The 12935-nt window shown below is 36.4% G+C and overlaps 1 protein-coding gene across 5 annotated transcripts in view; it reads left to right on the top strand.

Annotated features, from left to right (window-relative positions):
* The window catches only part of MINDY3 (MINDY lysine 48 deubiquitinase 3), an 83084-nt gene that overhangs the window by 55459 nt on the left and 14690 nt on the right, over window positions 1-12935 (top strand). For all 5 annotated transcript variants that reach the window (XM_019035274.4, XM_055353786.2, XM_055353788.2 and 2 more), the window contains one exon: window positions 9680-9752. In XM_019035274.4, coding sequence (XP_018890819.1) covers window positions 9680-9752 — 73 coding nt within the window. The remainder of the gene's footprint in view (window positions 1-9679; window positions 9753-12935) is intronic.

Here is a 12935-nt window from a genome sequence, read left to right as displayed (position 1 = left end):
CTTACATTTCGGCTGCAGGTGTGCTCCACGTGTCTCTTTTATTTTAAGATCTGGGCTGAAGGAGTAGCCTCTGCCTGGAATGTGCAGTTCTCATAGGAGAGGGAAAAGAACAAGACTTCTGGCCAAACCAGACAGTGGCACTTCAAGTTTCTGCTAGGAGCTAGCATAATGTCACTCCCAGTTGTATTTCTCTGGCTGAATCTGATGTCAATGAGGCAAGGAAGTAGGCCCCTTTCAGAGAAAAGTACTTCAGGTCACTTAGCAACAGACAGTGACAAATAATCCTCTTAGAAGGAGGAAGCAGCAACTAATTGGGAACAATAATATTATCTACCACCATCGATTACCTTGTATCACTAGGTGATTGAACAGTTTAATGCCAGTGATACAAAGAGTCCTAACTTTGAAATAAAGAGGAACTTTATTTTTTCAGGTACCTCTATCTGTATTACCAGTATAATTATTCTCTGTTCACCAGAAACCTTTTAAAATGTAACATTAACTATCCTTCTAAACACCTACTGAATTATAAGGCCTGTGTACAGTGAGTTGGCTGGGGATAAGTAATTCATTACTGAAAAGGTCTTTAAAGTTTATTCATTAAGCCTTTCATCATTATGAAGAGCAGTCTGCTGTCATGAATAATCAAAGAACCTCCAAGAATGTCGCCTAACTTCAAGAAAAGCTTGACGGATTTGTTAAAGTTAATTGGTCGATTACGATAATTTGGAGAGTCAGCAGCTCACTCATTAATGATTTTAATAATTATGGCACAAGAGTAGATTACATCTGTTGGAAACTTCTTCTCCCAGTGCGTTATTTCCACTTGTGCATTTAGAGTCTGTGTTTCTAGAGGAAGAACCTCAGAGGGCTGTCTGCTGTGTTTCCTACCCTGATTTCTCTGCCCATACTACAAAGATTGGTGCCTCACAGCAGTGGGCTACTGTGGAGGTGACCTGGGCTTTACACGTTATTTGGAAAATAATGGAAGAATAAGAGAAAAGACCACCATCCTTCCTGCTTTCAGGTATTGGGATTAACTGAATTCTGTTAATCTTGCTGGCACTAATGACGTTCTGTGTTTTGAGATAATTTAATTGACTTAAAATCTATTTCCCAAATTATTTGTTCATAAATATAGATAGTAAGCAAAGACTAAAGGTGAAACATTATAAAGTAAAATTTTGCTTAAAGGTAAATTATACAGCATTTACCTTTTATTTATTTATTGGAGGGACTTTTAACACTATAATATGTTGTCTGCAAGCTAAAATGTCATTTATATATGTGCAATCATTCTTGAAGTTAGATGACGATGCTCTTGGAGGTTCTTGATGAATCATGACAGCAGATTGCTCTTCATAATGATGAAAGGCTTAATGAATAAACTTTAAAGACCTTTTCAGTAATGAATTACTTATCCCCAGCCAACCCACTGTACACAGGCCTTATATTTCAGTAGGTGTTTAGAAGGATGGCTAATGTTACAACATTTTAAAAGGTGTATGGTGAATAGTGAATAGTTACACTGATAATACAGAGCTACGTGAAAAGGAGATATCTGTTTCATGATTGTAGGCTATTAGATAGTCCCATTAACAGCTTGGTCCACCTACCTCCATCCCCCGCCCCCCCGCCAACCCTCTGCATTTAAGCTGAGTGAGGCTAGATAATTTTAAAAGCTGTATTGTTTTGCAGTCCCTGTTGACCAGTAAATTGGTTGATTATAAATTCCTCTGATAAAATCATGTGATTATATCAGACTAATGTAAAGAACTGCTTTTACAATAAAAATAATTTTGATGGTAAATCAGAGCTTAAATTGCTAACTAAAACAGTATGTAATCATTGAGTCTTATGTGTAGGTTCTCTTCCTACTGAGGGTACCTAAAAGAGTTCCAAATGCAGTACATGTTGAAATTTTCTTCTAAGTATTACAACTAGGGATGAAGAAAAGAAAATACAAGTATATTTGCTGACCTTGGAATCCCTTTACTTAATTATCATTCGTGGGGTTTTTTGTGTGTGTGGTGGGGGAGTGTAGGATTAGTGGATATTTGTCAGAACTTCATCTTGGAAGATAATTTTCTTAGGATAAATTTAATAAGATTCTTGGAAGTAAAGATAGAGTAGCATGTTTTTCTCTGTTCTATTAGACTGCTACCTTAAGTGCACAGACTGGGTTTTTCTCTACCATCTATTAAGCCTGCCAAATGTTTAAGAAATTATGGTTTTGTATATAGTTAGATAGAGAAAATATACTACATATGGAACCTAAAAGCTGTTGCTATATTAAATTTTGGAAATGGAAAATCTGAGGGTAGAATCCTCCTCTTCACATTTATAAAGTCATTACATTCCTTCTAACTAAACCATTTTATGTACAATAAGAAAAATACGGCAGTTATACCTCTGAAGTGTTTTGTCTTGATTGTAAAACACTCTCAATTGAATGTAATTCTATACTTGCTCTTCAAACTTGCTATGCAAATATGCAGTATATTGAATATTAATACTAAGTTTGCTACATGGATTAATCTACAGATCTTTATACTAGGAACCCTGTTTACAAGTGTTTAAGTTAAATAAATTGGCAAAAATTAGTGTTTATAATTTGAATTAAAATTACAGAGTTAAAAGAACTGCAACATGAAACACTTTAATGGGAATAGAAGGTAGTTTTGTAACTTTCTGATTACATCTCTGAACATTTAAACATTACATAAATTTAAACAAGGTTTAAATAAAAGATCATTTTCTACGGTGATCCAAAAAGCATTGTAAACAGTCAAAATAAGCAAGCCAGTAATCACTTTAGAAGACTATGTACTGGTTTTGATTTGTGGAAGAAAACTTCTGGAATGTTTCCATTTGAATTTACAATAATCTCTTGGGTTTTTTCTCTTTTCATTCTCTTTTTTCATCCTCTAGTGTAAACACATCTTTTTTAAGTGGTGTGATTAAGAGTTATTGCCTAAAGAGTTGACCAAATTAGCTGTTAGTAGTATATGACTGAGACCAAAAGAGGAAAACATGATTTTTTTTTTATTGTTCAAGACACAGTTTGTTTTATTAGTAATGACAGTTATAGTTGGTGGTTTTGTTATTTGGAGCCTAACCAGTATCACTGGGTTGTATGTTGGGAGGAAAGAAAGAGTTTCTGTTTAAATAGCTAACAAATGGGTTTGTTATCATTTCCCCACATACAGGGTTTTGAGTTACTTGTTTTACACTTAACTTCAACCAATAAGTTGCCTTAATTCCTGATATGATTTGGCTTTGTCCCTACCCAGATCTCATCTCGCATAGTAAGGAGGGACCTGGTGGGAGGCGATTGAGTCATGGGGGCTGTTTCCCCCATGCTGTTCTTCTGATAGTGAGTTCTCAGGAGATCTGGTTGTTTGATATATGTCTGGTGCTTCCCCTGCATGCTCTCTCCCCTCCTGCCTTGTGAAGAAGGTGCTTGCTTCTCCTTCGCTGTCTGGCATGATTATAAGTTTCTTGAGGCCTCCCCAGCTATGTAGATCTATGAGTCAATTAAACCTTTTATTTATAAATTACCCCACCTCAGGTAGTATCTTTATAGCAGTGTGAAAACAGACTAATGCAATTCGTTTTTGAAAACATAATTGACCCTTGAGCAACATGGGAGCTGGGGTGCTAACCCCCTGCATAGTCAAAAATCCACATACAACTTTTGACTCCCTCAAAAATTTAACTACTAGTAGCCAGTTGTTGGCTGGAAGCCTTACCATAACCAACAGTAGATTAACACATATTTTGTATTTTATATGTATTATATACTGTAATCTCATAAGCCGGAGAAAAGAATATGTTAAAATTATAATGAATGTCAGTTTGTATTCTGGCCCTGCTTCTTCTACGTCATCTTCCTCATTGTCCAGCACTGGTTCAGAAGCACTCATCTCTATCAAGCCATCTTCTGTTATTTCTTCTGATGTGGTATCTGTTAGCTCTTGAATTTCTCCAAGATCTTTATCTTGAAACCCTTTACTCTGATTGGCTCTGTAAATCCTATGAACTCATGCACAATATCTGGACACAGTGTTCTCTAGCAGGAATATGTTTTGGGCCCGATGGATTAGCTTTTTCTGTAACAATGATGGCCTCTTCAGTACTGGAATTCTACCAGACTTCCATGTTGTTCTTGCTATTGGGGTTCTCTTTAATAGCAATAACCATCTTTTCTGCAGACTACTGTGTGTAATGAGCCTCAAGGGTCCTTATGACCTCCTAATCTAGAGGCTGTATTAGTGATGTTGTGTTTGAGGGCAGTTAACTACTTTGGTGCCTTTGGTGGTGAGCTCATGGGATTCTGGGTGGCCAGGGACATTGTCCAATATCAAAAGAACTTTAAATGGTGGTCTCTTACTGGCAGGGTACTAGGTAACTTCAGGTACACAGCATTGATAGAACTGATCCAGAGAAAGCATTCTCTTCCAGGCCTTCTTTCTTATACAACCAAAAGATTGGCAGCTGGTGTTATCTTTTCCCTTCAAGGCTTGGGTTTAGCAGTTTTATAAATAAGGGCAGTCCTGGTCATCACCCTGACTGCATGTGCATAAAACAGTAGCCTTTTCCTTTCTGTCTTAAATCCTAGTGCTTCCTTCTCTTCCTTACTTATAAATGCCCTTTATGGCATTTCCCCACCACGCCAGAATAGGACACCTTTGTCCACATTAAAAATCTGTTCAGGCAGATATTCTTTCTTCTCAAAGATTTTCTTTATGGTTTCTGAGAACTTAACTGCTGCCTCTTTGTTAGCAGAAGCTGCTTCTCCTGTTACCTTGATATTTTTAAAGCCAAACCAGTTTCTAAAATTATCAAACCATCCTTTGCTGGCATTAAGTTCTCCACCTTTAGCTCCTTCACTTTTGTTTTGCTTTAACTGGTATAATAACTGCACTTTTTCTTAAATCATATTAGAATCTAAAGGTGTGCCTTTCCTATAGCAACCCTGCACTTATATACAAGTTGCATTTTTTGTACAAGGAGGTATTTTGCAAAAAGTGGAAGGTTTGTATGGCTGCAGCAATGGCTTCATGGAATTTCCTTTTCTTTCTTTACGATATTTATGCTGGATTCATTTATCTTGACATAGTGAGTTATCTTGACATAGTGAGCAACCACAGCAGCAGACCTCAATCCATGGTGCATATCAAGCAATTCCACTTTTTCTTACGTCCTGACTTTGGTTTCTTGGGAGCACTTCCAGCATCACTAGTGGCACTTCATATGGGTTCCATGGTTTTATTCAAGATTTACAGTATTGCACTAAACATGATGAAAAGTATGTGAGAACTGCTTAAGATCACTTTTTACTGTGATGTGGAACTCACTGGAGTGATGGGCTGCACATGCGGAGATGATTAGCGCCATACTTGTGCTCTGAGCAGATACAACACAAGCTCACCACAATAGCATCAGGAGATGGTGATGAAATTATTCCAGTAGTACAGTATGCACTAAAGTTAATTTTATGCTGTTGTGATCTGATACTGCATCTTTACATTCGTTTACATCTCTTGACTGTGAATGGTGCCAGGTACAGTCTGTATGCCCGTTTTGATACATTTTAACTTTTTATAATAGATTTGTGGCATTTCATGGTAGTAAAAAAAATAGACTAGTATCTACATATATTTTATGCATGCATGGCATACTTAATTTTTTCTTAATTTTTGAAAATATCTCTAGGCTGCACAGTTTGCGAGTTTTTCAAATTGTCGCAAATTTGCAAGAAAAATTTCCAATATATTTATTGAGAAAAAATTCACATATAAGTGGACCCATGCAGTTCATATCCATGTTGAGGATCAACTGTACTCGCTTCTTAGTTCTTTGAAGGAATCTGCTTTCATAAGTTTTCAATATTTTCCCTTGCAAGTTCCCCAGCCGTAACCTCAGTCTAACAAACACTAATATTCTATTTCTAATAGCTCACGAGAAGCTCGCAGTTAGCTAACAGTGAGTGTTCGTAGTGTGCCAAGTATTAAGATAACTCCATGTATTCTACTTGGATGTTTAACCATTACCTCCAAACTCTAAAAGTTCGAAAATCAAATTCATTCTTCTGTCAAAGCTCATTTCCCTTCCTAAGTCCTCCTTTTCTGTCACAGTTCTCAGTCCTGTTCACCTTTTTCAGTTTCCCTGTGTGCTATGAAGTCACATCTCCCTGCCTTTCCTGATTCTGTTCCTTCTAGCTAGAATTCTGTGCCGTTTTCTATTTCTGCTAATAGCCAAAATATATTCTTTGTAAAATCTGTAAAAGTGATTAAGATGTCTTTACTCTCCCCATACATCAAAAAGTTGGCATGTTTAATAAATGTTAAAGGCTGGTCGCAGTGGCTCAAGCCTGTAATCCCAGCACTTTAGGAACCCGAGGTGGGTGGATCATGAGGTCAGGAGTTCAAGACCAGCCTGGCCAAGATAGTGAAACCCCGTCTCTACTAAAAATACAAAAATTATCCGGGCATGGTGGTGGGTGCCTGTAATCCCAGCTACTCAGGAGGCTGGGGCAGAGATTTGCTTGAACCTGGGAGGCGGAGGTTGCAGTGAGGCAAGATCACACCACTGCACTCCAGCCTGGGCAACAGAGCAAGACTCTGTCTAAAAAAGATAAATAAATTTTAGGGCATTTGGGGGAAAAAATATGTAATATATTATCTAAATCATAGGTCAGCAAATGGCCCTCAGGCCAAATAAAGTCACCACCTGCTTCAGTAAAGTTTTATTGGAACATAGCCATGGCCATGTGTTTTGCTGCTAAGACCATGTGCCCTGCAAAACATAAAAATTTACTCTATGGCCCATTACAGAAAAATGCTTGCCAAACCCTGCTGTAAATGAAGACATGTTAACTAGAGTCCACTGAGATTTTTGCCTAAGTTCCAAATGCTCTTTTTATAGCAGGTGAGCTTGTATAGCCTGTTCAGAACCAGAGGCAAGAAAGAGATGTGTGGTATACTTTTCATTAAGGTTTACTTTAATTTCTTTCTATGTTGGCATAGTGGTTTTTTTGTTTGTTTGTTTGTTTTTGAGACGGAGTCTTGCCCTGTTGCCCAGGCTGGAGTGCAATGGCATGATCTTGGTTCACTGCAACCTCCGCCTCACAGGTTCAAATGATTTTCCTGCCTCAGCCTCCCAAGTAGCTGGGATAACAGGAGCCCGCCACCACACCCAGCTATTTTTTGTATTTGTAGTAGAGACGGGGTTTCACCATGTTGGCCAGTCTGGTCTCTAACTAACTCCTGACCTCGTTATCTGCCCACCTTGGCCTCCCAAAGTGCTGGGATTACAGGCGTGACCCACCGTGCCCAACCACTAGCAGAGTATTAAAAAAAAAAAAAAAAACACTTGGCACTTAGAGACAAGGCATCAGGTAGTTTACTTTAAATTCTTTTTACACTCCCGAACTGTCAGCTCCTTAATGCCAGAGAATCTGATCTAAACCTTCTATGGCTAAAATCTGGAATTCTACTTGCTTCCCTCTACTGTGTAAACAGCGATAATTTCCCAAACTTTACTTTGTAGCAATATTGAAGTAACGCTTCAGTTACATTTCTACTACCTTTCCCCCAAAAAGATTTAACCCAGAAAAAATAACCTGATACTCTCTTTTCTTCTGTTTAGATCATAGTTTTAAATAATACTTAGAAATTACCAGCAGTATCTTAAAACTCATTTCAGAACTTTTCCTCATTCATTGGTGACCGCAAAAAAGGTTGAGAATGGAACAGATGGTGAATAGAAAGAATAACTGTATCCTGATTTTGTGCCCCTGTAAGTTCCCCTCTGCATAAAATTTGAATCTGTAACCATGTACCTTCTCAGCCAGAATTTCAAAGGTTATGGTGTTCATCTATGAGTTTCAGCAGTCTAACGGAGACAATTGAAAAAGAAAAATGTGTTAGAAATAGTTAAGGGAGCTAAAGCTTATACTAGAATAAATGTAGAAATCTGCAACTAAGGTTTGGGAGTGATAAAGGGAACTGAGGAATAATAATAACCCACATGTCAGCAATTGCTCCCTAAATCTGAGAGCCAACACTGCAGTCCTAGCTTTGGCATAAGAGTTAATTATAGAGCTAAGGCTGTATTGGTAATGTATCAGAAAAAGGAAAGAGGGTTTTAAGAAATACTGTTCAGGTTAAATAAACCTTTCTTTGACCCAGCCATCCCACTCTGGTGACCTGCTGTGCAAATATAACTGCACGTTTATGATGTTACATGTTCAGGTTTATTTGATTCAGCATTTTTTGTAATAGCAGAAGACTAGATACAATTCAAGGGTCCAGCAATAAAGGACTAGATCATAAAATCAAAAAGGCATTGAAAGTTAAGCCAAATGAAAACATGTCACTTGGGCGTATACATTATCAGCAAAATAATGTTGGAAATGCAGTGAAGGGTGAGCCTAAGAAGTTTCTAGCAAGGGATGGTAAATGAGAGAGAACTGTGCATTACAAAATTTTACAAATGTTAAAAAATGTCAAGTGGTTTTTAAGTTGCTTTACCTTTTACTGTAATACATGAAAAACTTGTAAGGGCTTGCACAGGTTGCCTTGTTTTAGTTCCCATTCCTGTTTTTTATAAATAAGGTTTTCAGGAATCGAGTCCTCATGGCTGAGTTAGAACTCCTCTGATTCTTAGTTTCTTCACCTGTGAACAGAGTAAAGGTGAGATATTAGAACAACAGTTAAGAAGTACATTTCTTGCAAAAATTGTGTTCACAGGGGAACAGCAGTTTAGATGTTAACATTTGTACCCCATAAAAAGGATTCAAGGTAGTAGGAAGGGATACTTGGAAACTTACCCTCTGATGACGTTTGTCTGAGTAAACACCATCATAGGCAAAGACAATTACAGGTAAAAGCTAACCAGAGGTAAACAACAGGAGCCTACATTTTAGATTCATGTGTGTCAAGTAGAATTTCATAATGGCTTAGATATGTGGGGTAAATGTAAAGAATCAAAGAGAACACAATTTTTGTGCTTAGAATCCTGATAAATGTTTTCTGTGATAAATTAGTCATGGTAGAGAATTTGTTTTATGGGGGAAAGAAATTTCTGTCCTCTAGGGTGTTTCCTTTGAGTTCAGAAAAATTAAAATTCTGGACATGTAGAAGTTGATTGAGCTTTGACTAGGTTACTAAATAAAAATTTTTCTAAATAAAAATTTTTAATGCATTGCTATCTAATTGTATCATTATTTGCTATAATAAATCTCTGGATTTTATTTTCGAATATTTGAAAACTGGAGTATATTTTATTTCTTCTTACCTGAACAAAAAAAAATGTGGAAAAAATGGTTTGGGTTTTGTTTTTGTGTTTGTTTTGTTTTTTGTTTTTTTTCATGCTACATTTTTATAGTAACTACCTGTATTAGACGTTTTTCCCCAGTGTTTTAAGTATTTATATGAAACTTCACATGTATTGTTCACAACACTTTTCTGTGGTTAAAGTTTTATTGCCACTTTTCAGATGTAAAATAAATGGCCTGGAGAGTTTATGACCTATCTCGTTACACATCTATGATACAAATGTAACTCAAAGTCTTCTGACTGCAATGTCATTATGTCTGCCTACCCTAGTATCTGTTTTCTTTTTAATATCATAATACTGTAGCTGGTTGACAACATGCTTCTTACCTTTTCAGGATATGGCTTTAGTTGCCCCTGAAGCTCCTTCAGAACAAGCCAGAAGAGTTTTTCAAACCTACGACCCAGAAGGTAAAAGATTTTATTAACATCATCTCTGTGTTTTATGTCTTCATATGTTTGAAATACATTGATAGCGACCTGATTTTATTCAAAAGATATATTGGAGTATTTAATGAAACGTAAGTTGTGTTTCTTGAACATTTTAAAAGGAAAGTAGTGAAAATGGGAACAAATGAAATAGCACACAAGTCCTTGTTGAGTTGAGTTTCTGTGTTTCTTGGAGTACTGAAGGTATAGTTGACCCCTCTGATTAATCTTGACCCCAAACAGGGAAAAATACCACCTTTTGAACAAACTGTTTGAAAAGTAAATCATTTTCTTCTTTACTTATCCAAACGAATATTAAATAAACAGATCTTCCAGGATATTTCTGTATAATTGACCTCCCAGGATAAAGAAGCAGAGGAAGATCATCTAGAATCATTCACTTTGGAGCCTATGCTTAGCTATTCTACCTAACAAAGTATAGTTTTTAGAAGTTCACATATATATCATTAAAATGTCTACTGAGTCATTGTCACTGAGGTTGTTTTGATAACTTTTGTGTTTACATATTTAGGTAACGGTTAAGACTTTATTATAGCTAACTCACTGACCTTTCAAGTATAACTTCAAAACTAAGTTGTCATACTTCAGAGTTCCCTTACGAAGTACCGTGTAGAAATGGAAGTTGCTGGATCAGTGAAGTCCTTGTAGATACCTGAATGGATTCAGTTATCTTTACTTTCTTCTGTCTTGAAACTTTTTACACTTAGTGATCTGCTTTTTTCCTCTCTGAAATTCCATGTCATGCAAATTCTAAGAATGTATCTTCTCTTAACTTTAGGCTAGTTACTTTTAGGTCTACTGTTTTCTTAGGTATCAGTCTTAGAACAACTGTAACTAGTTCTTAGAGGCATTATGAATATTAAATGAATAATGTGGAAAGCACCTTGCCCAGTGGTAGAAGCAGTTGTCCAAGGTAATAGTCATATTCTTAACCCAGTATAACTACGAACATTCCAAAACCAAACACATGGCTTTCATGTAATCGTTATGTGTTGTGTTGTGTTTTGTTTTGTTTTACTAGTGAAGATTTTGGAACCACAGTTGAAACTGGGAGTGAATGAGTTTCTTACGAAAAGAAACATGAAAGGAGAGGATCAGAAAATCTTAGGAGATAATAACTATTAAAGAATAAAGGCATGAAAAAATGCCTTCAGAGCAGACATAGGAGCCCTAAACTTTAGAAGGCTGATGTTGTAAGGCTAAAAAAATTTCATCAGTGCTGCAAAGATACTGAAATTAAGGTTGTTAAAGTAGGAGACAGTTGTCATAAGTAGTAGCTTTGTTTGCTTTTAGTAATCACTAATGAGGTAGCAGGCTTGTACTATTTATTTTCTTTTACAATGTACCAAGGAAAATGAGAATTTCTCATATGACCAATACTAAAACATAATTTATAATCAGTGCAATTTTTCAGAATTGAGTTGTGAGAGATGCATATGAAAATTTGTTGTATTTCTTTTAGACAAAGAAAATTACTAAATGGTTTTAATCTACAGAGTTACGTCTGACAGCTTATCATGACTATAAACTGAATTATTAAAGCAAGCAAAATTTATTCAGATAGCTTAGAAAGTATGCCTCTATATATGACTTAGGAAGAAGATAAAATCCACTTTTCATCTAAATATCACACTGTTCGTGGTTTAGCTATGTGTATTGTCAGCTCTAAGAAGGATTAAAAGTAGATTAATTTTTCAGTTTTTTTCTTTTCACTTAACAAACTAATCTGCTAATTTAATTTTCTTTCCCCAAATGATATGCTTTTGTTTCAGGATGTAAGCAAATCATGCTTTCTCAGAACACTTAGTATGCAAAAAGTTCTTACAAGCATTTAGATACAGTTTCCATTTAGCACAGGCTGGTATAGGGACAGTTATCCTGTGTCACCCTCCTCAGAATGCTTGTAGAATAACTGACCTAGAAGGACACTGAAGGTACCCAGGAGTATTTTTATATCTTTATCTCACTTTTAGCTCCCACCCCTGGTTGATAAACCCAGCTATCTGACAGGTAGGTGGATTTGCAGTCACGCTGTTAACACTGTGTTGTGGGTATATTCCTAATTAAATAGGCGTGTACAGGCCAATCACCATTTATAGCGTTGCCTCTATGAGACCACATCTTCCATAGCGTAAACAAGTGATTTAGTACTGATCGTTTGGAGCATAAACCTGGTATGAAATTGGGGATCTATCTAAGAATGATGTGTGGCATTTGCGTGGAATGTTACGATTTCTAAAGCACTTTACCTCCATGACCTCATTAAAACCTTGCCACAAACCTAGGAGATAGGCAGGGATCATCATCCTTGTTTTTGTTCTTTGGAGAACAACCTTGTGATGGTTTGAGTCACTTCTCCAGAGCCACATACCTAAATGTGAGAACCAAGACTAGATTTTAAGTGTTTTCAGCAATCTTTCCCCTTCTCTGTACTACCAGTATCTTTCTTGAAAGGCTAAAGTCATAAAAAGGTAGTTTTTAACCTTTCTAAATTTAAGTTTACTTTGAACTGTTAATTTAACGGAGTAAGGATTTGATATTCTCGCTTCTAGTTGAGCAATTTCTGCCCATTTCAGAATCTTGAGGATCTTAGGAGCCCAGTACTTATTTTGATATCAAGCATACTTATAAAACAAGGTCAAAAATATAGTTTTTAACTGTTAATTTCTCATTTGAATAGTAACAAAATTGTACTTTCTGTGGGACCTTGATGTATCACCTCTAGATAACTGGCTCAGTTTAATCTCAGATTCAGAAAGGGGAGTCTAGCACACTTACTCAGCTTAAAGAGAAGCAGTTATCAGGCCTATTCAAAGTGTTCCACATGAGTCCACATGAGCTTTGGAGAAAGTCCACAGTGTTTATTTTTGTGTGTCTTTTTTGTGGAAGAAAATGTTCGGATATGTGCTTCGTATTCAGGTACATGTTTTATAGGAATTTTTGTAAAATGATTGATAAAGATATATTAATATGATCAAAGATAATGGACAACAACAATTCTCTAGTGCCTCTGGATACCAGGAAAATGGCTCCATCCGTTACGCCTCACTAGCTGTGTGATGTTGGACGAGTTCCTACCTCAGTTTTTCATCTGTAAAATGGACTTAATAGTAACTTTATATGATTAGTCAGTACTCAATACAT

Source organism: Gorilla gorilla, chromosome 8 (assembly GCF_029281585.2).
Source record: "Gorilla gorilla gorilla isolate KB3781 chromosome 8, NHGRI_mGorGor1-v2.1_pri, whole genome shotgun sequence".
Lineage (NCBI taxonomy): Eukaryota > Metazoa > Chordata > Mammalia > Primates > Hominidae > Gorilla > Gorilla gorilla.
This window is presented reverse-complemented; position numbering and strand designations above follow the sequence as displayed.